Source organism: Sorex araneus, chromosome 3 (assembly GCF_027595985.1).
Source record: "Sorex araneus isolate mSorAra2 chromosome 3, mSorAra2.pri, whole genome shotgun sequence".
Taxonomy (NCBI): Eukaryota; Metazoa; Chordata; class Mammalia; order Eulipotyphla; family Soricidae; genus Sorex; species Sorex araneus.
The window spans coordinates 125,994,360-126,019,370 of record NC_073304.1 but is presented as its reverse complement, the minus strand read 5'-3'; the positions used below and the strand labels follow the sequence as shown (position 1 = coordinate 126,019,370).

The following is a 25,011-nucleotide window of genomic DNA, read 5'->3' as shown; positions in this document are numbered from 1 at the left end:
AGTAACCCCTGAGCCTCGATGGGTGTAACCCAAAAAGAAAAAAAAAAGAAGGAAAGTGCTTCCCATAGAGAGGGGCTGTGGGGTGCGGAAGGGGGTTGTGGTGGTAGGGTAACAGGGGACATTGGTGGTGGTTAATGTACACTGGTGGTGGGATTGGTGCTAGATCATTGTATGGCTGGAACCCAATTATTAACAGCTTTGTAATACAGATATTCAATTAAAAATTAATTTTTTAAGTAATGTGGAGTTTATGCCCAATTGAATCAGCTTAATCAATGACTGAATAAATAGCAGTACTGGGGCTGGAGCAATAGCACAGAGGGTAGGGCATTTGCCTTGCACGCAGCCGACCCTGGTTCGATTCCCAGCATCCCATATGGTCCCCTGAGCACCTTCAGGGGTGATTCCTGAGTGCAGAGCCAGGAGTAACCCCTGTGCATCGTCAGGTATGACCCAAAAAGCAAATAAATAAATAAATAGCAGTACTCCTACATTAAAACAAAAAAAAATGCTCTACATCACTAATCATCAGGGAGATGCAAATCAAAGCAACAATGAGATATTATCCCACACCACAGAGACTAGCACACAAGTAAAAGAACAAGAACAACCAGTGCTGGTGTTGATGCAGGAAGAAAGGAACTCATTAATTGTTGGTGGAATGTCAACTGGTCTAGCCTTTTTGGAAAACAATATGGACATTCCTCAAAAAACTAGAAATTGATCTTGCTTTTGACCCAGCAACAGCACTTCTGGGGTTTTAAAAATAAGCAGCAGACACCCCATCTGCATGTTTGAGTTCATTGCAACACTATTCACAATAGTCAGAATCTGGAAATAATCCAAGTGTCCAAGAACAGACAATTGGATCAAGAAATTATGATACATCTACACAATGGAATACTACGCAGCCGTTAGTAAAAATGAGGTCATGAAATTTACTAATAAATGGATGAACATGGAGAATATCATGCTGAGTGAAATGAGTCAGAAGGAGAGGGGCAGATATAGAATGATTGCACTCATCTGTGGGATATAAAAAGAAAAGTATGAGATTAATATCCAAGGCCAGGTAAAACAGGGGCCAGAAGGATGGGTCAATGGTTGGAAACTTGCCAGAAGTTTTGTTGGGGGAGAGGCGAAAGGAGGGGGGGTAAAGGGAAGTTAGGATAGAGAAGGGAATAGTATGAAATAAGAATAGAAATGGTGACTGCACAAGATGATCACTCTGGACAAGAACTGAGTGTTGAAAGTCGGTAAAGGGATATACATGATAACATTTCAGCATCTGTATTGCAAACCATAATCAGAGAGAGAGAGTAAAAGAGAGAGAGAAGAAATATACCTGTCAGAGAGACAAGAGGGGAGGAAATTGGGGACATTGGTGGTGGGAAATGCACACTAGTGAAGGAATAGGTGTTGGAACATTATATAACTGAAATCCACTCAAGAACAATCTTATAACTGTATATCTCATTGTGATTCAATAAACAATTTTTTTTTTACAAACCCTCAAATAGCCAAAGCGGTTGTAGGGAAAAAAAGATGGACAGATTTTCTTTTCCCAACTTCAAATTATATAATTAAGCTGTGGTAATTAAAACGGTCTGGTTCTGGAAAAGACAAGCTCTTGGACCAACAGAACAGAATAAGAGTCCGGAGACAGATCCTCGGGTATATGGACAGTTAATCTTCGATACAAAAAAATATATGAAACAAAGTTAAGAAAGCTTCTTCAACAAATGATGGAAAAACTGATCAGTCTCACACAAAAATTGACTCAGACTACTTTCTCATACCATGCACAAAAGTTGAATCAAAATGTATTAAATTCAATATTAGGCTTCATAAATACTGAGAAAAACATAGGTATACTTCATGACATTGTGTCTAGAGATACCTTCAGTGATTTGATCATGCAATGGAAGCAAAGATAAGCAAATGGGACTATATCAAATAAAGAAATGTGTGTACCACAAGGGAAACAATGACAGAACCACATGACACAGACTGGGAGAGAATATTTACCCACCACTCATCTGACAAAGGGTTAACACTCAGGATATGCAAAGTTGAGGGATTTTTTCCATCTCCTTAGGAGTTCAAAGTCCATTTTGCTGCTGCTCTCATTTTCAGTGTGACCTTGAGCAGCTGCCATCTGGGTCTCTTCCTCCTTCTTCATCTAGTGCCTCTAGGTGCATCCGGACACACTCTCTCCTCGTTGCAAGAAGAAAATCTTGGAACTTGTCTGGGCATAGAAAGCACTCATTATCCACCCAGTTGGAAGCGAGGGTGTAGCTATAATAGGCACATTCTGCTTCTTTGTGCTAAACAGAACCTGTTTTCCACATAATATGAACAGAGCACCTGAGGCTCAAGAACTCCACAAAAATTTAAAATACATTTTAGGTGCCTGTTGCCACTTCTTAGTAGCCCAACTTTCAGTATGCTTATTAGTTGGAATCCTTAATAAAGACATAATAACAATACTGAATGTTAGGTAAACCACTCTGTTTTATCAAATAGAAGCATCAAAGAAGGAAAAATCTGTCTCTCTTCGTTCCAAGACCCTTGCCATTTTATCAATTAATTATAGAATCCAAATAAAGAACTTTTGAGAACTCTTTCAGTAGAAATGAGAAGGCTTTAGAGGTAGAATATGACTCATGTTTGGTAAATTAAAACAACTGGGACTTTCAAAGACTCTCTACTCTTTTATTTCTGATCAGCAGTACTGATCAGAATCATTCAGTAATCTATGTCTCATGTGACCATGTAGATAGGACCCACTTAACTTTTTTCTATGCTTAATGTATATTTACATTTTTTTTAAGTTGAAGCACTGTGATTTGCAATACTGTTAATGATAGGGTTTTGTGCATACAATGTTCTGAGTACCAGACTACACACCCTCTGCTGGGAAAGTAACTTCCCGCCAGGATTGTCTCTGGAGCCCCTCCTAGTCATCCCCTGGAGCCCCACCCCCTCACCTCCTCCCCAGTCTGCATTAGCCACATTCTGTAAACCAGTTGTCCAGTTCTGTTGTCTGTGATCTCTTGTTATTCCTTTAACTATGTTTCTTTATCTACAACCTATGAGCCTGACCATCTTTTTCCTGTCTCTCTCTAACCTCACTCAGCATGAATCCCTCCAGTTTCATGCACATCGGGACAAACTGTGGTGCCATTGTGTACATATTCCATAATTTCTTTAACCAGTCATCTGTTCTGGGACACTCTGGGGAAGTGACCAGATCTTGGCTGGTTGTTTCCAGATCTTAGTTACTGTGAATAGTGCTGCAATGGACATAGGACTACACAGATCTTTTCTTCGAGACGGAGAACTAGGCTATAAGATGTCCAGGAGCTTGGTTTTATAGTCTCTGGATGTTGGCCATTGATGGGATTACATGGCACTGGGGGCAGTTTCTGGGTGTGACCTCCTAGCTACTGGAAAATGGGGGATCTGGGTGGAAGAGGCCCAGTCCCAATCTGAGCTTGGAGATCTCAGACCCGGGTCCCACACAGCTGGGTTCCTCTGCCAGTTCCTTCATGTGTGAGGCTCGTCCAAATGTGTGGAGAAGGGCCTTGAGCATGGCTGTGGCTGGGATCCAATGGTCTTCTGCTGCCGGGGCTCTGCTCGGGGCAGGGAGGGAAACTCAACCCACCCCTGCCAAGGGGCCCCAGTGAAGACAGCCAGGCACGGGAGCAAGAGACTCTGCCTTTTAGTACATAGGTACCTGATATTAGTTATTGTTTCAGCATTTGTACCACAAACATACAAAACTTTGAGGTCAGGAAATACTTTCTACTAAGGCACAATAGCTATCTGCAACTTTAAAAAAACAATTTAGTTCTCAGGAGACTGCAGGTTATGATAAGCAGCTACCACACTCTTATCTAGTATGTCAAATTATTTCTCATTCATCACCTCCTGGACTGAGAGAGAGAGAGAGAGAGAGAGAGAGAGAGAGAGAGCTCAGGGGGTCAGAGTGCAAGCCTTGTACTCTGTAGAGGCCTTGGTTCAGTCAGTCCCCAGCACTGCATGGTCCCCCAAGCATTGCTGGGAGATGTTGGCATCCCCAGCACTGTTAGGCAGAACATATTACATTGCTAGACCTGGACGCTGATGCTTGATCCCAGTGCTACCGTGGAAGCAAGGGAGGCAGGAACCTCTACAGAGACCCCAACTGAGTGGACGTCATAAAGTCGATCTTCTTGGCCTTCAGATTGATCGGATTTCAAACCTTCCTGAGTATTGGGTATAACCAATCAGGCAGCAGACGCAGTGATCTGTGCAGTACGTATACACGGGTCAGGAGTTGCAAGCACAGTTGTCCTGCAAGAAACTGCCCCAGGCTGAGAGCACCGGGGCAGTGAGCTGCTGGAGGCTTTTGGCGTTTGGCTTGCTCACTTATTCACAATACCCAAGTTCCCAGGAACCCAGAAGCTAGATGTTTTAGGAGGCTTTATTGTAACTCTAAGATGCCATGAGCATTGCTCAGGAAATCCTATACACAAAACTTACCTCCTTTCTGAAGCTACTCTCTTATATTCCATCTTGGTGGAATGTAAGAGAACACGCAACCCGGAGATTCTTCTTCCAGCTATTTATTAAGAAACCTTCTCATGCAAACAGGAAAAAGGACGAACGAAGCATGGACTAAGGACGAACTAAGGAAAAGGAACCAGGGGGGGGGCCCTAGCTAGGCAGCTTCCCTCCTTATATACCTCTCGCTGCTTGTTTTCGCCCACGTGTCTGCATCTGATAGGTTAGTTACAGCTTATGGGCGTGGCAAGACATCCTGTTCCTTATTAGGAATGGTTTTCGAAGCACACAGGTGTTGTTTACCAAGAAAGGTGCAATTTACAAGCACAGTGCAACTGTTGTTGCAAAGCACGGTCCCGTGGAGGCTCTCCACAGTTGCCCCTTTTTGTTTTAGAACAGCCAGTCTGCGTAGCAACCTCGGCCCCCTTGGCCTTACCCGTCATTGGGAGCCCTCTCGCTTGTAGGTCTCTGTCTTAGGTTGGTCCAAGGGTCAGGTGGGGTATAGTGCACCCTTTCAAACTCCTCAACTACAGGAGGTCCCCTGCAGTTAAGGGCTCTCAGCTGCATAATACCTTTGCTACATCCAGCTAACCTGATTGTTCTGTGGAATATAAAAGAACAGGTGTCTCACAAGTAGCAGCAACAGAATATCCATTTTCTGTCTTTCCTAGCATCAGAGTTACACAATTTGATTATAAATTCTGTGCCTTGTTAATCTGCATATTTTTATATATTACCATGTCCTGCTCGTAATAACTCAGTGATACTAGGTAACAAACACTAAGCGAATTCATTAAGTGAATAAGTTTATTATCTGCTTTTTTAAAATATATGTTAATTAAAATGACTCAAAATGCTGACTCACCCAAGGGAGTAGGATATACTTCCTCCTCCTCAAAAAAAAAAAGCAGAATCAAGACTTAAAGTCACATATTTTATATATTAAATCACATATATATGGAATTTTGAGTCCAAAATACACTTTCTAATACACTTCTAACAAAGGACTTTAGGGATAGGTTGAATCTATGTTGTAAGGATAAGAATAACCATGTTGTGAGAAAAATTAAAATGAAAAACCCAGGAGATACACTATGGATAAAACTCAAACAATGTTGCACAAAAGAACCCCGGCACAAAAGTGTGCTCATCTTCCAATTCCATGGACACTCCATCAAAGATGTTAGACGTCAGGACACCATCCTTTTTTTTTAAATAATTTTTGTTTTGTTTTGTTTTACTGAATCACCGTGAGATACAGTCACAAGCTTTAATGTTTAAGTTATAATCATAAAATGATCAAACACCCCACCACCCATTCCCCACCACCAATATCCCCTCTTTCCCTCCCAACCTCCCCCTGCCTCCATGGCAGACAATTTCCCCTATACTCTCTCTTTACTTTGGGGCATTATGGTTTGCAATACAGATACTGAGAGGTTATCATGTTTGGTCCTGTATCTATTTTCAGCACACATCTCCCATCCCGACTAATCCTTCCAACCATCATTTTCTTAGTGATCCCTTCTCTATTCCAGCTGCCTTCTCCCCCAGCTTATGAGGCAGGCTTCCAATTATGGAGCAATCTTCCTGGCCCTTGTACTTACTGTCCTTGAGTGTTAGTTTCATATTATGTTATTTTTTACTCCACAAATGAGTGCAGTCCTTCTACATCTGTCCCTCCTTTTCTGACTCATTTTTCTTAGCAGGATACAATCCATGTCTATCCACATAAGCAAATTTTATGACTTCATCTCTCCTAACAGCTGCATAGTATTCCATTTTATAGATGTACCAGAATTTCTTTAACCAGTCGTCTATTCTCGAGCATTCAGGTTGTTTCCAGATTTTAGCTATTGTGAACAGTGCTGCAATAAACATACAGGTACAGACGTCATTTCTACTGTGCTTTTTTCCACCCTCAGGATATATTCCCAGAAGTGGTATTGCGAGGTCATATGGAAGCTCAATTTCTAGTTTCTGAAGAACTGTCTATATTGTTTTCCAGAAAGGCTGGGCCAGTTGGCATTCCCACCAACAGTAAAAGAGCATCCCTTTTCCCCCACATCCATGCCAGCACTGGTTGCTTCTATTCTTTTGAATGTGTGCCAGTCTCTGTGGTGTGAGATGATTGTTGCTTTTTTTAATATAATATGTTGCTTTGATTTGCATCTCCCTGATGATTAGCAATGTGGAGCATTTTTTTCATGTGCCTTTTGGCCATTTGTATTTCTTTTTTGAGGAAGCTTCTGTTCATATTTACTGCCAATGGTCTGGCTCACCTTTTTTAATTTAAATTAAAATATGTTCAAAGCTAAATAATGGTTACATGTCACATTCAGGGGGTGGGAGGGCAGGATTAATCCACTTGAAATTTTACAGTATCTCATTTATTTATTTTTAATTCTTCCTTTGCCCCTCTTGCAGCTGCAGCGACGGAGGGCACACATTCCTAACTGTGGTGCCACCCACCCACCCACAGTGCTAGCTGTCTGGGATGGGGGCAGGAGTCGCAATCGTTAGAGATGGCGCAATCCCTGGCGCCGTGAGCTGCGTGTCGCACACTTGATTGGGCACCGGGGGTCCCAAACAGCACAGCCCAGTGCAGGCACTGAGGATGGGGCTAAACTGAGGGTCACAAGGCAGGAACTTTGGTCTCAAAGCCATTGCAGCGTTCTAAAACTTTCTTAAGTGAACAGTTGTTACTGCAAATTGGATGTACTTGATGCACATCTCTCAAGCCCGTGGGATGCTGCGTAATATTCTGCCATGGAATGGGGCAGAACTTTACCCAGAGCGGAGCATGGAGGGGCGGTCCCATCTGACCCATTTTACAGACGAGCAATCATATCCATGCCCGCTTTAGTAACCGGGGTCTCCCGGTCTCCCAGGTACGCAGCTCCAGACCTGGTACGCAGTCAAGTGTCTACAAACAGACCTGCGTCAATTACTCAAGGTCGCCCTCGCTTCCGGGTTTGTGGCCTTTATAAGCCAATCCCTGCAGGAAGGTGGCCAGGTGGCCCGGGTGGGGTGGTGAGTGGACGCTGAGCCACCCCAAACTTCCGTGGGGGGTCTTCCAGGATGAGTGTTCCGGCGCCTCGCCCTTCCCGAGGGCCGGCCTCACCCTCTTACTCAGAGCTGAACCGTTTTGCAGATCTGAGCCGCTGCAGGCTCTTTAAAGGGGGAGGCGGCTGGAGCTGGGACTGCTGGGCATACCCCGAGGGCAGGGCAAGTGGCAGGACCTGCAGCAGCCCGGCTAAGTCGGCTGCGCGCCCACGAGAATCCAGAAAGCCCTGCAGCAGCCGGGCCCGGGGACCCACGGCGGAGCGTCCGCCCCCGCGTCTTCTCCCCGCCCAGCTGCAATGCTGCCCAGCGGCCACCTTTGCAGCCGGCCCCGCCGCTGAGCTAGACCGAGCAGGCCCGGGGCTGGGCGTGCTCCCGCCTGCCCAAGGCGCAGGGCGGAGACAGCGCGTACCCACCGCGCCCCCGCGCCCGCCTAGGGGCGGCCGTCGAGCCTCTGCCGGAGGTCGAGGGACAGAGCCTCCCCCGACAGCTGCTGCCGCGCCCCCATCGACGCCAGCGCCGGCCACCCGCCGTGTGCCCCCGGCTCGCCCCGGGTGGCCTCTGCAGGGCCCCTAGGAGCGCCGTCCTCCACGCGCCCGTCTGCGCGGCTGCACGCTCCAGACCCGGGGAAGGAAGGTGGGTGCTAGGGTGCTGGACGGCTGAAGACGGCGGGGAGGGGAGCTGCCGGTGCCCCGCTGGTCCCGAAGACCCTCACCCTCTTCCCTTCTGCAGCCCTTGCCGCAGAACCCAGAAATCTGATGGGTTTCTCGAATACGGTCCTCTGCAAGGGCCTGGCACTTCTGCCGCGCAAAGGGGACGCTGCCTTTGTCCCGGTGAAGGGCAACTTGCTTTCCGCGCGGTCGCCGCGAACAGGACACCCGGATCCTGCAAGCTGGCAGGAAGGGATTAAGAGGCCGTGGGCAGTGAGAACCCTCAGGATCGTCCAGGGAAAGCGACTGGGGCTGTTAACCCCATCCTTTTGTCCCACGTATATCTTTCTGTCTTGTCTTTTCCCGTCTTTCTTGCACCTTCTATAAAAGCACCCGAGGAGGTGCTTCTCTCCAAGCTCAGGGGAATCGGCTGGGTTGCACTTTCTTCCCGCTCTGGTCTCCCGTAGCTGCATGTTCCAGGTTGAAGTTTGTTGCTCTCTTCAACAAGTAACTGCTTGCTGCAGTTGAGTTTATTTTAAAATGAAGGCGCAGGAGGAGAGGAGAGGAATGTAGGGAAACCAGAATGTCTAATTTTAGCCTGAATTTCATTGTACGGCAATCACCTTCTATTATTGCCTGTATGAAAAGTATCTTGATTGCCCAGGTTGGGCAAAAGAACAGACTTTTGTGTTTGATTGTTCAGGAAATAAGCAGTAAGAAGTCACCTTGAGGTTAGGTTATTTACATTCAAACTGTGTTCAATAACCTCAGATCATAGCATTTTAGAAATGATAATGATCCTAAAGTTCAGTGATTCAATGCCATGTCATGAGTTTGACTATGGAGTAGGCATTTTGTTTGTCTCTTCCCTGTTTGGGAAGGTGGGTGTTGGTTAAAATGCCTGTGATGGTTATTAAGGGTTTAGCTCATGTGACTTCAAAGAGTTCGTTTCCTTGGGGCTGGCGTGATAGCACAGCGGGTAGGGCGTTTGCCTTGCATGCAGCTGGCCCGGGTTCAATTCCCAGCATCCCATATAGTCCCCTGAGCACCACCAGGAGTGATTCCTGAGTGCATGAGCCAGGAGTAACCCCTGTGCATTGCCGGGTGAGACCCAAAAAGCAAAAAGAAAAAAAGAAAAGAAAAGAGTTCGTTTCCTATGGGCGTTGCAACATTATCAAGCACGTGTTCAGGTGTGGTGAATAAGAGTTTGGAATAGACTTAACTGGGTCTATAATCTCACTGGGTGCTATAATCTCACTTGCTGTGTTACTTCCAACAAGTTACCTAACCTTTCTGAGTTTGCATTTCCTCATATCTAAATGGGATTGTTGAGAGGATGAAGGTAACAAAGGATGGTAGTAAACACAGAGCACATCTTCCAGTAAGTCAATCCATAATAAAGGATGATGAGAGTGAAGCTTGAGGCTGATAATGACAGTCAGTCAAGAGGTAAGGCTGGAAATAATCTCTGCATAGTACTGACCAGCAAAAGAGCTCCCTGTGCATGGAGATCCTCTAGCCATAAAAATAACATTAGGAACAACTTCTGAACTCTGGAATTTTATTTGAGCATATAATCTAAACCTGTTCATGTATGCTGTGTTCACTCACTCTGTTTATGTTGTGGTCCTATTAGGCATACAAATTTGAGCACAAGAGAACACAAAAATGGCGTGATGCTGATGCTTTAAGTATTGCATATTATTTAAGAAAATAATGCTCAGATGTCAACACAGTTTCTGACTTAAATTGATCTGGGTTGGTTGTAGGCAGGAACTGAGTCTTAGAGCTCATTGTTCAATTGTCTATTTAGACTCCTAAGTGCTAGCATCAGTTGGAGTGTGATATAAAAGCAGGCCTGTAGCTCCATCCTACACCTGCTAAATAAAGCCTGAGCGTTTCTCCAGGGATACCTCCTGCACACTTTTCTTCAGTTTCCTTTCCCTTTCATTGTTGTTGCTGCAGTGACCTGAGTCATACACTTGGGTAAAGTGCTCATGCATCCTGGGTCAAGCATTGGTTATGATGCTACGACTGCTACATCAGGAACCACAAACCGCAGTGCTGTCCAGGCTGCATTCAGTTTACAGGGCAGTGCTGGGAACCAACTCTCAGCCTGGGGCTTGCAAAAGACAAGTGCTCTCGCACAAACCCCTTCCCAGACCCACTGCACACCTTCAACTAGAGAAGCCTTTGCTAGGGCATTGGGCGGTGTGGTGATGATTCTCTAAGAGCAGACCCAAGAAAACATGGATTTCTCATAAGTTTTGTCTTTATGCAGTAAAAGGAGAACCACTTGCTATCACGCAAATGATTGCTTTTTAATCATCAGTCTTAAAAGGCAAAAGATAGTGTAATTTGCTCTCCACTTAAAGGTAAAAGAAGGTCTTAGAGATGGGATATCTCAAGATTTAGGCACTTGCCTTGCCTGAGGCTAAGCTGAGTTCTATCCCTGACATCATGTGGCCCCCAAACTCCACCCGGAGCAAACCCTGGGGCACCAAGCTTGGTTGAAATGTCTGTGATGGTTATTAAGAGTTTAGCTCTTGTGGCTTAGAGCTTGTTTCTTATGGCATTGCAGCATTATAGCCCCAAATTCCACTAGGCGTATCCCCTGAATGCCCTCCAAAATTAAAAAATAATCTAAAAATAGAAGAGCATCGTCCAGGGATGTAACTTATTGGTAATGAGCCTGCCTTGCATATGAAGCCCTGGATTTGATCCCTGGATCCTCACACAGTCCCCTGAACACTACCAGGAGGAATCCCTAAGGGAAGAAACCCTGATCACTGTCAGGTATGCCCAAGACCCAAAATTAATTTTAAAAGTTTAAAAATAAGAGAGTAGGCCAGGGATATAATTTATTGTTATTTATGCCTGCATTGCTCGAGCAATTCGATGAACAACGGGATGACAGTGCTACGGTTGAATATATGCCTGCATTGCAGGTGAGACCTTGAGGTTGACCCCAGCACTACAAATTAATAATATAGATAATAATCATCATCACTGTCATCCCATTGTTCATTGATTTACTTGAGTGGGCACCAGTAACATCTCCATTCATCCCAGCCCTAAGATTTTAGCAGCCTCTCCTTACGTGTCTTTCCCAATGATTAGAGGCTCTTTCAGGGTCAGGGGAATGAAACCTGTTATTGTTACTGTTTTTGGCATGTTGAATATGCCACAGGGAGCTTGCCAGGCTCTGCCATGCAGGTAGGATACTCTCAGTAGTTTGCTGAGCTCTCTAGGAGAAGCCCCAAAATAAAATAAGAAAATATGGAATGTGGGGTTGGAGCGATAGCACAGCGGGTAGGGCATTTGCCTTGCATACAGCCGACCTGGGTTCGATTCCCAGCATCCCGTATGGTCCCCTGAGCACCACCAGGAGTAATTCCTGAGTTCAGAGCCAGGAGTAACCCCTGAGCATCACTGGGTGTGACCCAAAAAGCAAAAAAAAAAAAAAAAGAAAGAAAGAAAATATGGAACGTGTATAATCTTTCTGCTGTGTGGCCCAGACTTGCACTAATGGCATTATTATGAATATTATTATTATTAATATTGTGATCGACTAACACATCAAATAAAAAAATCAAACTATTGTTTTTCTCTACACCCTCAACCGGGCATCAACCCTTCCATTTCCCAACTCTTGGTTCGTTGTTCTTCCTCTCCTGATACTTACTCCATCGCCTCCCCTCCTGGTCTTCTTCCTTCCATTCTCTCCTGCACTGAGTCCCCCAGAATCCCTCTCCAGTTCCCTCTCCCCTCCCGCTCACAGTCCCCTCCACCCCAACGGCCATTTAACCAGTCTCCGCGCATGATACCACAGTGCAGCTGGGCCATGTGGCGCCTCAGCTCCAGACGCTGCTGGCCGCCCGCAGTGTGGCCCCCCAGTAAGCCCCTGTTTTGCCGGATTCAGGAGGACCAGACGTGGCTGGACCTCCGAGAACTGGAGCGCAAGGTGGGCGAGAGGTATATCACGCACGAGAGTGACGGCGCGCGCTGGGAGCAGTTTGTAGCCTAGCTGAGCATCACTGAGAGAGAGAGCTCAGTGGGGTCCTCCTGCCTCAGGACCACGAGATGCAGGGGCTGGCTGAGTGCATCAGTGTCCCCTGAGACCCTGTGTGGCCGCCTCACCTGCCCCTTTGATACCCTCCCAAAGTGGAACTGTTCTGCAGTGGGGCTTCGTGTGCAAATTTTTGGGCCACACAAAACCTTGGGGTAGAGCCTGGGGTAGACCTTTGACAAAGTCCAAATGGAAGGTGGGAGGTGGGTAGTGCCATAGCAGGGATTGAACGCAGGCCTGGCGCCTAAAAGGTATGTACGTTAACCCATAGAACTACCCCCCACCATGCCCTATTCCTCCATTCACACTACTGTATTTGCTGAAGGGGTACAATTTCACAATTCTTCAAAGTATACGTTACTGCACCACAAGCACCATCCAAGTACCCATTTCTCTCTACCTCACTCCACAGGACTTTTTAAGTTAAGGTGCTAAGTATAAAGGGATATACATAATAACATTTTAGTACCCGTATTGTAAACCATAATCCCCAAAAGGAGACAGAGATAGAGAGAAAAGAAAAAAGGAAGGAAGGAAGGAAGGAAGGAAGGAAGGAAGGAAGGAAGGAAGGAAGGAAGGAAGGAAGGAAGGGAAGGAGAGAGGGATGGGGAGGAAGAAGAAGAAGAAGAAGAAGAAGAAGAAGAAGAAGAAGAAGAAGAAGAAGAAGAAGAAGAAGAAGAAGAAGAAGAAGGAGAAGGAGAAGGAGAAGGAGAAGGAGAAGGAGGAGAAGGAGGAGGAGGAAGAGGAGGAGGATGAGGAGAGGAAGAGGAGGAGGAGGAGGAAGAGGAGGAGGAGGAGGAAGAAGAAGAAGAAGAAGAAGAAGAAGAAGAAGAAGAAGAAGAAGGAGGAGGAGGAGGAGGAGGAGGAGGAGGAGGAGGAGGAGGAGGAGGAGGAAGAGGAGGAGGAAGAGTGGGAAAGTGGGTATCAGTAGGGAAATCTAGGACACTGGTGGTGGAAAATGTACATTGATGTTGGAATAATGTGTGACTGAAACCCAATCATGAACAACTTTGTAAAGGTGTATCTCACAGTGATTCTATTTTTTTAAAATTCCATCCAGTATACACACAGTCACACACACACACACACACACACACACACACAGGATGCTGAATATCAGCAGGTTATGAAGAGAACATCCCCATAAACAGAAGCAGGAAGAGTCAGCTACGTGGTGTCTGCCAGAAAGCCTCCACTTCTGGCTCCTCTTCTAATTCACGTCTCCTTCTCATGCAGCGACTACGTGCCTTTGCCACCATGCTGTCCTCCAGCGACTTTGTGTCAGCCTCTTGGGAGCTTGTGGTCCGAGTAGACAACTCTAGCGGAGAGGAGCCAAGCCCTGTCCCGCTGAGAGTGTCTGGAGACCTGCACGTGGGAGGAGTGATGCTCAAGTTAGTAGAGAAGATCAGTAAGTTGCTGGCTCTTTGTGATTTCTCTAGATGTGGTGGGGTCTGAGGGCTCCCCACAGTACTAGGGGAGCACCCCTGACACTGCTTGGGGTCTAACCAGAGTCTCCCACATGACAAGTATGCATGCGTCTGAGTCATGTGCCCCCCACCCCCCAGGCCAAGTTTTCTCTCAATTTTATTTTTGTTTGAGGGCCACACCCAGCAATGCTCAGGGCTTATTCCTGGCTCTGCACTCAGGAATCACTCCTGGTGCTCAGGACACCATATGGGATTATCAGAGATCAAACCCAGTTAGACTACATGCCGGGCAAGCACCTTAACCACTCTACTATGCCTCCAGCCCCTAGTTTTTCTCAATTTTAAACCTTCTCTGTTGCCTCGACACTCAACGACTGGTCTAGGTTATATGATCGGCAGTTTTCTGATGAGATTTCCTTTGGTGGTGCCCTTCTTTGAGGAAGAAGAGAAATAGAGGACTCGAAAGACTCAGAAACCTTGGAAAGTCTGACTCTTCCTTGACTGACTGAAACTTCCCAATCGATATAATGTCATATTCCCACAAGAACTAGCCCATTGCACTGAGCATTAACTCTTAGCCTCATTCTGACCAAGGCCCCCTTCTGACCTTGATTTCTTCCTGTACCCTCCCCTACTTTTTCTAATTCATTGGCCCCCTTATTTCATACCATACCCCTATCCCTGTTTATGCTGTTTCATCCCAAACCTTCTTGGAATGTGGAAAACATAGACTGGGGACCCAAAGTGGGCCCTTTTTGCCCCAGGTTGAGAATAGTGACTATGGGTGCCAGGGTATTGGGTGCCAAGGCATTAGGTTACAGTGTTAATTTTGCTCGGTGAAACAAGTAGTTTGGTGCTATTGTGTCTTTCGAGTCTTGTTTACCATTTCCTACTCTTCCTGTTTAAACAAAATAGGAAGACCAAGATATCACACTCCACTCTGGAATTACCCACATCCCAGTTTGGGGTCCATAATTTCTCTTACTTTATGAAACATTCTCTCTCTCTCTCTGTCTCTCTCTCTCTCTCTCTCTCTCTCTCTCTCTCTCTCTCTCTCTCTCCCTCTCTCTCTCTCTCTCTCTCTCTCTCTCTCTCTCTCTCTCTGAGAAATCTTGAATACAGAAAGTCAAATGTGCCTGGTCTTCCTAGACTCTGCCATGAGGTTTTAAGAACGAGAACTTGAAATGTTCCCATGAATAAAATATGTATCTGCACCTGACCCAGAGTTTAGATAGAAGGTTTTAGTCTCTGAAGAGAAGTCAAGGATGGTTGAGCCTGGGGTTGCAGCTCAGGGTGAGCCGTTCCCTTCTGATTTTGCTCAAATTGACTCGAGAAGATTCATTCCAGAGTGTGCTTCATTGCATATGTCATTTGGGCAGACATATCCCAAGACTGGTCAGACTTTGCCCTCTGGTGGGAACAGAAGCGCTGCTGGCTCCTGAAAACACACTGGACACTGGACAAATGTGGAGTCCAGGCAGATGCAAAGCTACTCTTCACCCCTCAGCATAAGATGCTTCGCCTCCGCCTGCCAAATGTGAAGACGGTGAGATTGCGAGTCAGCTTCTCTGCTGTGGTTTTTAAAGCTGTCAGTGATATCTGCAAAACCCTAAGTGAGTACCTTGTGAAGGACGAGGTTGGGGGTGTGGGAGGATGCTGTGCTCTTTGAACTGTCAGCATATGAAGATAAAGAAAATTCATGTTTGTGTTTGGTCCACACCCGGCAATGCTCAGGGCTTACTCCTGGCTCTACATTCAGAAATTACTCCCAGCAGTTCTCAGGGGACCATATGGGATGCTGGGGATCAAACCTGGGTCAACCTCATGCAAGGCAAAAGACTTACCCACTATACTATCACTCCGGCCCCAGCACAAAGAAATTATGCATGCTTTCTGCCTATGTCAAGCTGTGGTCTTGACAGAACACTTCCTGGGAAGCACGCATTTCTTTTGGAAGAGGAGGGATAACCTTCCCAGGAGGCCACAAGGACCACCTTAGAGTGTTCAGAGACCACCAACAGTATTCAGGGGCCAAATGATCAAAATCAGGACCACCACATTCAAGGCATACACTCTAGCCCTTGGAGCTATCATCCCAACCAAAAAGCAGGTCCCAAGCTCAGGGCAGGGGCCTTTATCCATTTTGTAAAGTTGAACCAAATGGAACACTACTGAAATAATGAAATAATGTGGGGCCAGAGAGCTAGTACAGCAGGTAAGGTGCTTGCCAGCACACAGCCAACGGAGGTTCAATCCCTGACATCTGAACACTGCTGGCTATAGTCCAAATTTTCCCCCATGATAATAAATAAATAATATAAATATTTCCCACCAAATTATTTTCTTTATCCTTAGATATTAGAAGATCAGAAGAACTTTCCTTGTTAAAGCCTTCTGATGAATATTTTAAAAAGAAGAAGAAGAAAGAAAAAAATAATAAGGAACCCGTCATTGAAGATGTATTGAACCTGGAGGGTTCTTCAACAAGTTCAGGTTCACCAGGTGAGATTTGTGACCAATATTTTGTTGGACCTATTCATCAATATAGAATGTCTTAAATTCTCATATCCCCCAAAGCTTCCCTTCCTCTGTTCCTCCTTTTCTGTCCTTTTCTCCTTCTCTCCCCCAATTAGGGTCTGAAATTGCAGGATTCCTCTGATTAAGAAACGTTATAGACTTGTTTTATAAACTAACAACATTTTTAACGAGATATGTGTACTAGCAAATCCTTTTCATTGTGTGTAATATATGCTGATGAACGCAAAATTTGAGTAGAACAGGAATGAATTCAATGAGAAAGGAGATTCACTGAGTCACTCACATAAAATAAAATCTTTTCCTGATTTTATCTACATCTGACTTTACTGAATTCAATATAAATTTTGAATTGACCATGCAGGGGCAGGTAAAAATTTTGCAAAAGTATTATTTGTTTAATATAAAAATAAATTAATCTACAGTTTGCTTGCAACATTGAGCAAGTATAGTACTTATCAATATAAAAAAGGGATTATTTTTACTTCCCTTATGCAAATAAGATCTAGATCATTTGTAAATCACCAGTGAGCTGAATTCTTACAAGTGGAAAGTACTGCTGGTTTGTTCCAAGTGAACATTTGCACTCAATCTGTGAGGTCTTCAGCTCTCTAATAACTCACAGCTTAAAAGGAAAAATTTTAATAACCGATAAAGAGAAAATTCCTACTATATGTCAATGTTAGCTTTGGAAATTTTTGCATTGTTTGTATATAGAAACTTTCAGGAGATAAATATTGAGTCACGAGCATTGCCTGTGTACAATGTCTCTTCAATAGGTCATTACTCATCTGATGAGTTTTAATGTCATACACATTAAAAACCCATTTTAACGTAAGTAATGTTAGGCCTTATTTTTCCAATACTTTCCCCCCACAATCTTAGAATGCCTTCTTCCTTTGCCTTGCAGTAAGTCCTGGTTTGTACAGTAAAACCATGACTCCCACATACGACCCTGTCAATGGAACACCAGCATCATCCACCATGACGTGGTTCAGTGACAGTCCCCTGACGGAACAGAACTGCAGCATCCTTGCATTCAGCCAACCCCCCCAGTCTCCGGAAGCACTTGCTGAAATGTACCAGCCTCGGTCTCTCATTGACAAAGCCAAGCTTAATGCTGGGTAAGGACATGAATCCATGGGGCTTCTCTGAACTGATGTTGACCAGAGTGGAGTATTTCATGTTTAAGTAGGCATGCCCAAGGATTGCATTCTATCAGCAGAAGACAGTGCACATTATAGTGACAAAAGGAGAAAGCCCAGCCTTTGATGGTTTCAGTACATTGAGCTCCTGACTGTGTGTGTGTATCCAGGCAGCAGCTCGGTGGATTACCCTACATGAATACCACTCTTCACCTCTATATGTGTTCCAAGTATATTTGATGACAGTAGAGCAAGTAATACATGAGTTAGCTGCCATGAGTCAGTGAAGAGATCCCAGGTGGCCCCTTTTGTGAACCCCACTTCTCTCTGGGTGTTCTAATACACAAGTCCTTCAGCTTGGTTTGGTGGGGGCTCAGAAAATATACTCAGAATATTTTTCAAACCACCATTTTTCCATGCCTTATTGTTCACCAAATACAGAGAAATTTATTAAATATGTTCAACTCTACCTCAGCCATCTCAGTCTGTCCTGTATTCTCCCTCCTATTCTTCATGCCCACTGGCCCCAAGGTCTTTCTCTTCCCCAATACCCTTACCTTCTTGCCCTGTGGTCCATCCCTGACTTGTCCTTTTAACCCCAGACACATACTGTCTCCTTCTCAGAGGTCACCACTCAATCCCAGTCACTTCCCTGAAGTTCATTCGAACAGTTTGTTCATTTGAGAATTGCTAATCTGCCCCTGAACTTCCAATTCCTTTAAGATAGAGAATACATTTAGATTATCCTTGTTCTCCCATGGGGCTTTATTTAAGAGATCTTTAAGCCTTTCACATGCACAGTATTCTACAGTCTTCATCTCTTCTCGTTTTTGTTACATTTCACCTCTACCTCTTCACCAAATACCATTCTCGAATTTTAATTTTTTTAAAGTTAGTATTTTCTTAATTTTATTTTATAGTCTTTTTTTTTTTTTTTGCTTTTTGGGTCACACCCAGTGATGCACAGGGGTTACTCCTGGTTCTACACTCAGGAATTACTCCTGGCGGTGCTCAGGGAACCATATGGGATGCTGGGATTCGAACCTGGGTCGGCCGCGTGCAAGGCAAATGGCCTACCTGCTGTGCTTTCACTCTAGCCCCTCGAATTTTAATTTTTCAACTCTACATCTGGTCCTGGAGCCAGGAACCTACACGAGATATTTACATTTGAATTTAAATCTTTAGCATGTCAACACGCGGCTACCGGTACTCTCTTGGGCAGGGCAGTATAGAATATTCTGTCAGAAAGTACTAGGCAATCAGGTAGAGTGAGCTTTGCTCTGGGCCCCAAGTTGTAGGGAAGAGGTCATGTGGGCACTCAGTGAACACAGATTTTCTTATTCTGGCCCCCCCACCAAGCATGTTCCCTTTAATACCAGCTAACGCCACTGAGACTTTGTTTCTTCATCTGTAAAACCGAGAACTGCCCTGGTTCCTGCTCCGGGTTACTTTAATGTGTCTATGAAAAAGTGACATATACAGTAGTCCTTACAGCATCCAGAATTTCCTGGAAAGTGACTTTAACAAAGTTTGTGTTTTAACCAAAACAATGCATACCAAAAGCAAGTCCTCCGATTAAGTTGTGTTCATTATTGGTTAGGATTTTTTTTTCTTATCAACACTGAAAAAAAAAACCCAATGTTTTCTGAGGAATTTCTCTATGTAAATAAAGCACTTGGAAGTTGTGAAAGCTGTAAGATAAAATGTAAATGTAAGCTGTGATTAAGTTCTCTTCCCTAATTGGTTATTGGGTACATTGCTGACTGAAACTCTGTTCAAGGAGATATGTGTGCCGTTCTATGTGACATAAGTACATGTGTATACATATGTATAAATAAATATCATATTTAATATAATATAATGTGCCAGAGATTATGTAGTACTATATAAAATTACCCATAAGGTGTGTTATATGTATAAAATTGACTTGTATAACTTATTATGTTGCTTTCTAGCTGGCTGGACTCCTCACGTTCCCTTATGGAACAAGGCATCCAGGAGGATGAGCAGCTTCTGTTACGATTTAAATACTACACCTTCTTTGACTTGAATCCCAAAGTAAGTAAGAAAATTTTGCTCTTTTCCTAAAGTGTATGCATGGAAGTGGCCAATGTGTCATTTCTTTATGGTGGTCAGAATTCATTTTAATAACATTCAGTTTAGTTCTGTGGGCTCCTAGCAATCAATGTTTTCTGGGCTCTGGAATTTCATCTTTTGGTCTTTGGAGGCTGTGGTAAGCTGCCCCTGAGTTATCAGCATCTCTCGAGGTCTTTGTGCCCACCTTGGGCACGTTGGGTGGTCCCTGTCTATCTCCATTCACAGGAATGAGGAAAAAAGAAAAAGAGAGACTCACAGGCCACCAACTTTAATATGCAGAAGGGAAAGAGAGTCATCAAGGAAGGTTAAGCACAGGTTCTCATGAGCAAGCCAGGACCCTAGGTTGGCCCCGTCAGACTTGCTACTTCAGGACTAATTAAGTCCTTTGTCATGAGAAATAGAACACTGCTATAGAATTAAGCACTTCAGTGGGTTTCCAACTCCCACCTGCAGTTTACTAGGATAACTGATTGGTGAAATGGGACCCCTGAGCTTCTGCCCCTTCCTGGCTCCTGGTTCACGCTTCTGCAGAGTTGTGTGTCAGCCTTAAGTGGCCACGTGCAGAAACTCTAATGGGGTTGCCAGACCAGTGCCACTGGGGTGGGGGTGGAGGGGAGCTGCTCCAACTATACAGGCAGCTGTGTAGTTGCTTCACAGCCCCCTGCTTGGTCATCATCCCACTTACACTGAGCCCTTGCTTGAAGAATGTGACCCCTGTTTCCTATTCAGTGCAAATCCTATAGAAGTGTCTCTGTCCCTTGTATCTTGACTTTAGTTCCGGCTCTTCTTAGTTCCCTCTAGTTCCCTACCTGGCATCTTCTTCAAAGGAAACCTCATCCCTTGCCATTTCTATGGATCTTCTGTGTGGCCATTGGCTTAGATGCCATTGACTGCCCAGGAACCTCACCTGAGTTCCTAGTGAATAATTTCTAGTGAATCATGGCAAAAAAAAAAAGTTGAATCTGCTAAACCCTTTTTTTTAATTGTATTGATTCACCTTGAGATATATATATAGTTATAAGATTTCATGTTTGAGTTACAATCACACAATGATCAAACATCCATCCCTCCACCAGTGCACATTCCCCACCACCAATATCTCCAGTGTACCCCCATAGTTCCCACCCTCCCACTGCCTTCATGGCATACAATATTCCCCATACTCTCTCTCTACTTTGGGGCATTATGGTTTGCAATGCAGATACTGAGAGGTTATCATGTTTGGTCCTTCTTTTACTTTTGGCACACATCTCTCATCCCAACCGATTCCTCCAATGATTATTTTTTTAGTTACCCCTTCTGTATTCCCTGCCCACTCATGAGGCAAGCTTCCAACTATGGAGCAATCTTCCTGACCCTTCTATCTACTGTCCTTGGGTGTCAGTCTCGTGTTATGTTATTTTATACTCCACAAATGAGTGCAGTCCTTCTATGTCTGTCCCTCTCTTTCTGACTCATTTCACACACATAGCATGATACTCTCCATGTCTATCCACTTATAAGCACATTTCATGACTTCATCTCTCCTAACAGTATTCCATAGTGTAGATGTACCAAAGTTTCTTTAACCAGTCATCTGTTCTTGGGCACTTGGGTTGTTTCCAGATTTGGGCTGTTGTGAACAGTGCTGCATATAGGTACATATATCCTTTCTACTGTGCTTTTTTGCAACCTCTGGATATATTCCCAGAAGTGGTATTGTGGGGTCATATGGAAGTTCAGTTTCTAGTTTTTGAAGGACTGTCCATATTGTTTTCCTGAAAGACTGGACCAGTCAGAATTTCCACAAACAGTGAAAGAGCATCCCTTTTCCCCCCACATCCATGCTAGCACTGGTTGCTTTTGTTCTTTTGAATGTGTGAGATGATATTTCATTGTTGTTTTGATTTGCATCTCTCTGATGATTAGCAATGTGGAGCATTTTTTCATGTGCCTTGGGCCACTTGTATTTCTTTTTTGAGGAAGCTTCTGTCCATTTCTCCTCCCCATTTTTTGATGGGTTTGGAGGCTTTGTTCTTATATAATTCTACTAATATCTTGTATACCCTGGATAGTAATCCTTATCAGATGGGTATTGGGTAAATATTCTTTCCCATTTTGTGGGCTCGACTCTGCTAAACCCTTCGGGAGAAATTACTGTCCTGCTCTTCCTAAACAATTGACTTTGTTTCAAGGCACTGTGAATTATGTAGTGCTCCAGGTTTTCTCTTTCTGTATGGTTTTGTTAGGTCCAAAATCATACATTTTCTGCGACTTCATTTTAAGTTTAATTCCTAATTCAACTTTCTTCTTTTCTTGCTGCATTCCTAGTTCAATTTAGGTTATCTTGTGCGTTAATCATTCCTATAAACCACCTCCACTTTTTTTTTTTGCTTTTTGGGTCACACCTGGCGATGCACAGGGGTTACTTCTGGCTTTGCACTCAGGAATTACTCCTGGCAGTGCTCAGGGAACCATACGGGATGCTGGGAATCGAACCCGAGTTGGCCACGTGCAAGGCAAACACCCTACCCACTGTGCTACTGCTCCAGCCCCCCACCTCCACTTTTTTTCTGAAATTAGAGTAGACATAAGTGATACAATTCTGAGCATTTTCTATTTGCCAAGCCACTAGTTTGGTCCCAATCTTTCTACTCAGAGTGGCCCTGTTGTGTATTTACTTAAAGTAATACAAAATGAAGCCATTCTGTGGAACTTACTGTTACCAAAATCTTTTTCAAAATGTGTAGAATGGTATTTGCATTTACTGAATTAGATAATAAGATCTAGTCATATGCCTCATAACTAGTGTAGTTAAACAAAGTGGTACTTGTTGGCATTCTTTGAAAATGGCAACAAAGATACAATAGGGGGGAATCTGTGATTCACTAGTTACCAATCCACATGTCCTCTGTATTAGGGTAAATTGTTGTTTACATTAATCATTGAAGAAAATGCTCAATTTCCACTACAATTTGGTGCAAATGGAGATGTAAATTCTCCTCAACCATGATTCCTCTGTATTCGATCCCTAAGTCCAAGAATCCAGCCCTGAACCTTATTCAGTCTTTAGAGGAGCTGTTCTCTACTCTTGGAACATTGACTTTTCTCTTCATTGAGTCACCACTGAGTGAGATTTCAGGACTCCCACCTCTAATTGTACCATGGTTGTGAATTTTTTTCTACAAATCAGCTGCAGATACCTTGAAAAAGGAATTACATCCAATTTTCCTTTTGCCCCCCTAATCATGTGTGTTGACGGAGTGTGGTTAGAGTCAGACTTCCCTAGTCACCTTCTCCTTAACTGCTTGGTCCTGGGGAACCAATTTCCTTACCAATAGATTATCTGTTAAATGCCTTCCTTTTGCAAGGCAGTTTCATGTTAAAGAAAGAAACTCAAGGGCCAGAGCTATAGTACAGCAGGGAGAGCAGTTATCTTGCATGGAGCTGACCCAAGTTCAATCCCAGGCACTACATATGGGGAAGGAAGAAGGAAAGGAAGGAAGGAAGGAAGGAAGGATGAAGGAAGGAAGGAAGGAAGGAAGGAAGGAAGGAAGGAAGGAAGGAAGGAAGGAAGGAAGGAAGGAAGGAAGGAAGGAAGGAAGGAAGGAAGGAAGGGAGGGAGGGAGGGGGAGGGAGGGAGGGAGGGGAAGGGGATGACGGGAGGGAGGGAGGAAGGAAGGAAGGAAGGAAGGAAGGAAGGAAGGAAGGAAGGAAGAAGGAAGGAAGGAAGGAAGGAGAAGGAAGGAAGGAAGGAAGGAGAGAGGGAGGGAGGAGGGAGGGAGGAAGGAAGGGGGAGGGAGGGAGGGAGGGAGGACGGACGATTAGAGGCCGCCCCAAAAGCCTCTGTCAAGCTACTGAGGATATCCCGCCTTCATGCCAGAGCCTGGCAAGCTACCCGTGGCGTAATTGATATGCCAAAAACAGTAACAGTAACAATAACATGCTCTTCGTGTTCCTGGAATAAGCAGACGCCATTGGGCTACACTAGCACACAATAGGGACAAATGAAGACATTACTGGTGCCCACTTGAGCAATTGATGAACAACAGGATGACAGAGACAGTGACTAAAATAGATTTTTAATTATCACTGTCACTGTATCACTGTCATCCCATTGCTCATAGATTTGCTTGAGAGAGCACCAGTAACATCTCCATTGTGAGACTTGTTGTTACTGTTTTTGGCATATCGAATACACCACAGGTAGCTTGCCAGGCTCTGCTGTGTGGGCGAGATACTCTCGGTAGCTTGCCGGGCTCTCTGAGATTGACGGAAGAATTGAACCTGGATCGGCTGCATGCAAGGCAAACACCCTACCTGCTGTGCTACCACTCCAGCCCATTTTTAATTATAAAAATAAAAAATAATTTGCTTTTTTAACTGTGCGAATGCAAAATCCTTTGGACTAGAGAGATGATATAGCAAGTAGGGTGCTTGCCTTTCACACACCTGGCCCCCTGGGTCCCTCAAGCCCACCAGCAATGGTCCCTGAACACCAAGCCAGAAATAAGCCCTGAGTACTACCAGGTGTGGCCCCAAGAGAAAATAAAAAATAAAAGTCAACAATAAAAAGGAGGTGGGGTGAGCAAATAGTTCATAGAAAGACAAAGAGAACAACATGGCTCTTAGCCTTCTATTGTCCTAGTGAGAATGCGGGCAAATCAGCTTTCTCACGCACTGTGTAGAGGCCAAAGTACAAGCAAGTTAGCCTCCTAGGGAGGCATTTTGGCAATGTCTATCAGAATTACAATTCCATATACCTTTGAGTAAGCAACTCCACCCCACGGTACTTATACCAGTTATGCTCACAATGTGTGAGTTGCTATCTCTACCCCTCAGAACAAAGGCTGTATTATTTATTTTAGGAGACGATTGGAAACCACCTAAACATTTATCACAGGGAATTAGTTAAGTGCATTATAATCTGTCCAGATAGTGTTAAAATTAGGAAGAATAGTGAAACTATTTTCTTTTTATGTAGAACATGCTTGTGGTATATTATTGAATGAAAAGAACAAGATATAAGATAATCCAGGGGCTGGAGCAATAGCACAGCGAGTAGGGCGTTTACCTTGCACACAGCTGACCCGGGTTCATGAGCACCACTGGGAATAATTCCTGAGTACATGAGCCAGGAGTAACCCTGCACATCACCGGGTGTGACCCAAAAAGCAAAAAAAAAAAAAAAAGAAAAGAAAGAAAAGATATAGACAATCCAAAGAAAAATGACACTGTTTTATGAGCAACAAGAAAGAGAGGGCAACTCACTTTGGATATTCATTTTGTGTCCCCTTAGAATCTATGCAAAAGGAAGATCTTCATTGTATTTTCTGTTGCTCCTCTACAAAAATATTCAAGCAATATGACTCTTTTAATTTTGTGATGATAATTACAGTAGTCTGTAGTGTTTTTTCAAACATTTATGGAGAAAAAGCACTTCTCTTTTTTTGATGTTTGTGTCACACATTTCGGTGCTCAGCGATTATTCCTGGCTC

At 44.3% G+C, this 25,011-nt stretch overlaps 1 protein-coding gene across 1 annotated transcript in view; it reads left to right on the top strand.

Moving 5' to 3' along the window:
• The first annotated feature begins 13,587 nt into the window (after positions 1–13,587).
• FERMT1 (FERM domain containing kindlin 1) overlaps positions 13,588–25,011 on the top strand; it is a 36,627-nt gene continuing 25,203 nt past the window's right edge. Inside the window, exons 1-5 of the mRNA XM_055132690.1 lie at positions 13,588–13,738; positions 15,137–15,370; positions 16,113–16,259; positions 17,203–17,416; positions 19,393–19,495. Of these exons, the coding sequence (XP_054988665.1) occupies positions 13,588–13,738; positions 15,137–15,370; positions 16,113–16,259; positions 17,203–17,416; positions 19,393–19,495 (849 nt within the window). The remainder of the gene's footprint in view (positions 13,739–15,136; positions 15,371–16,112; positions 16,260–17,202; positions 17,417–19,392; positions 19,496–25,011) is intronic.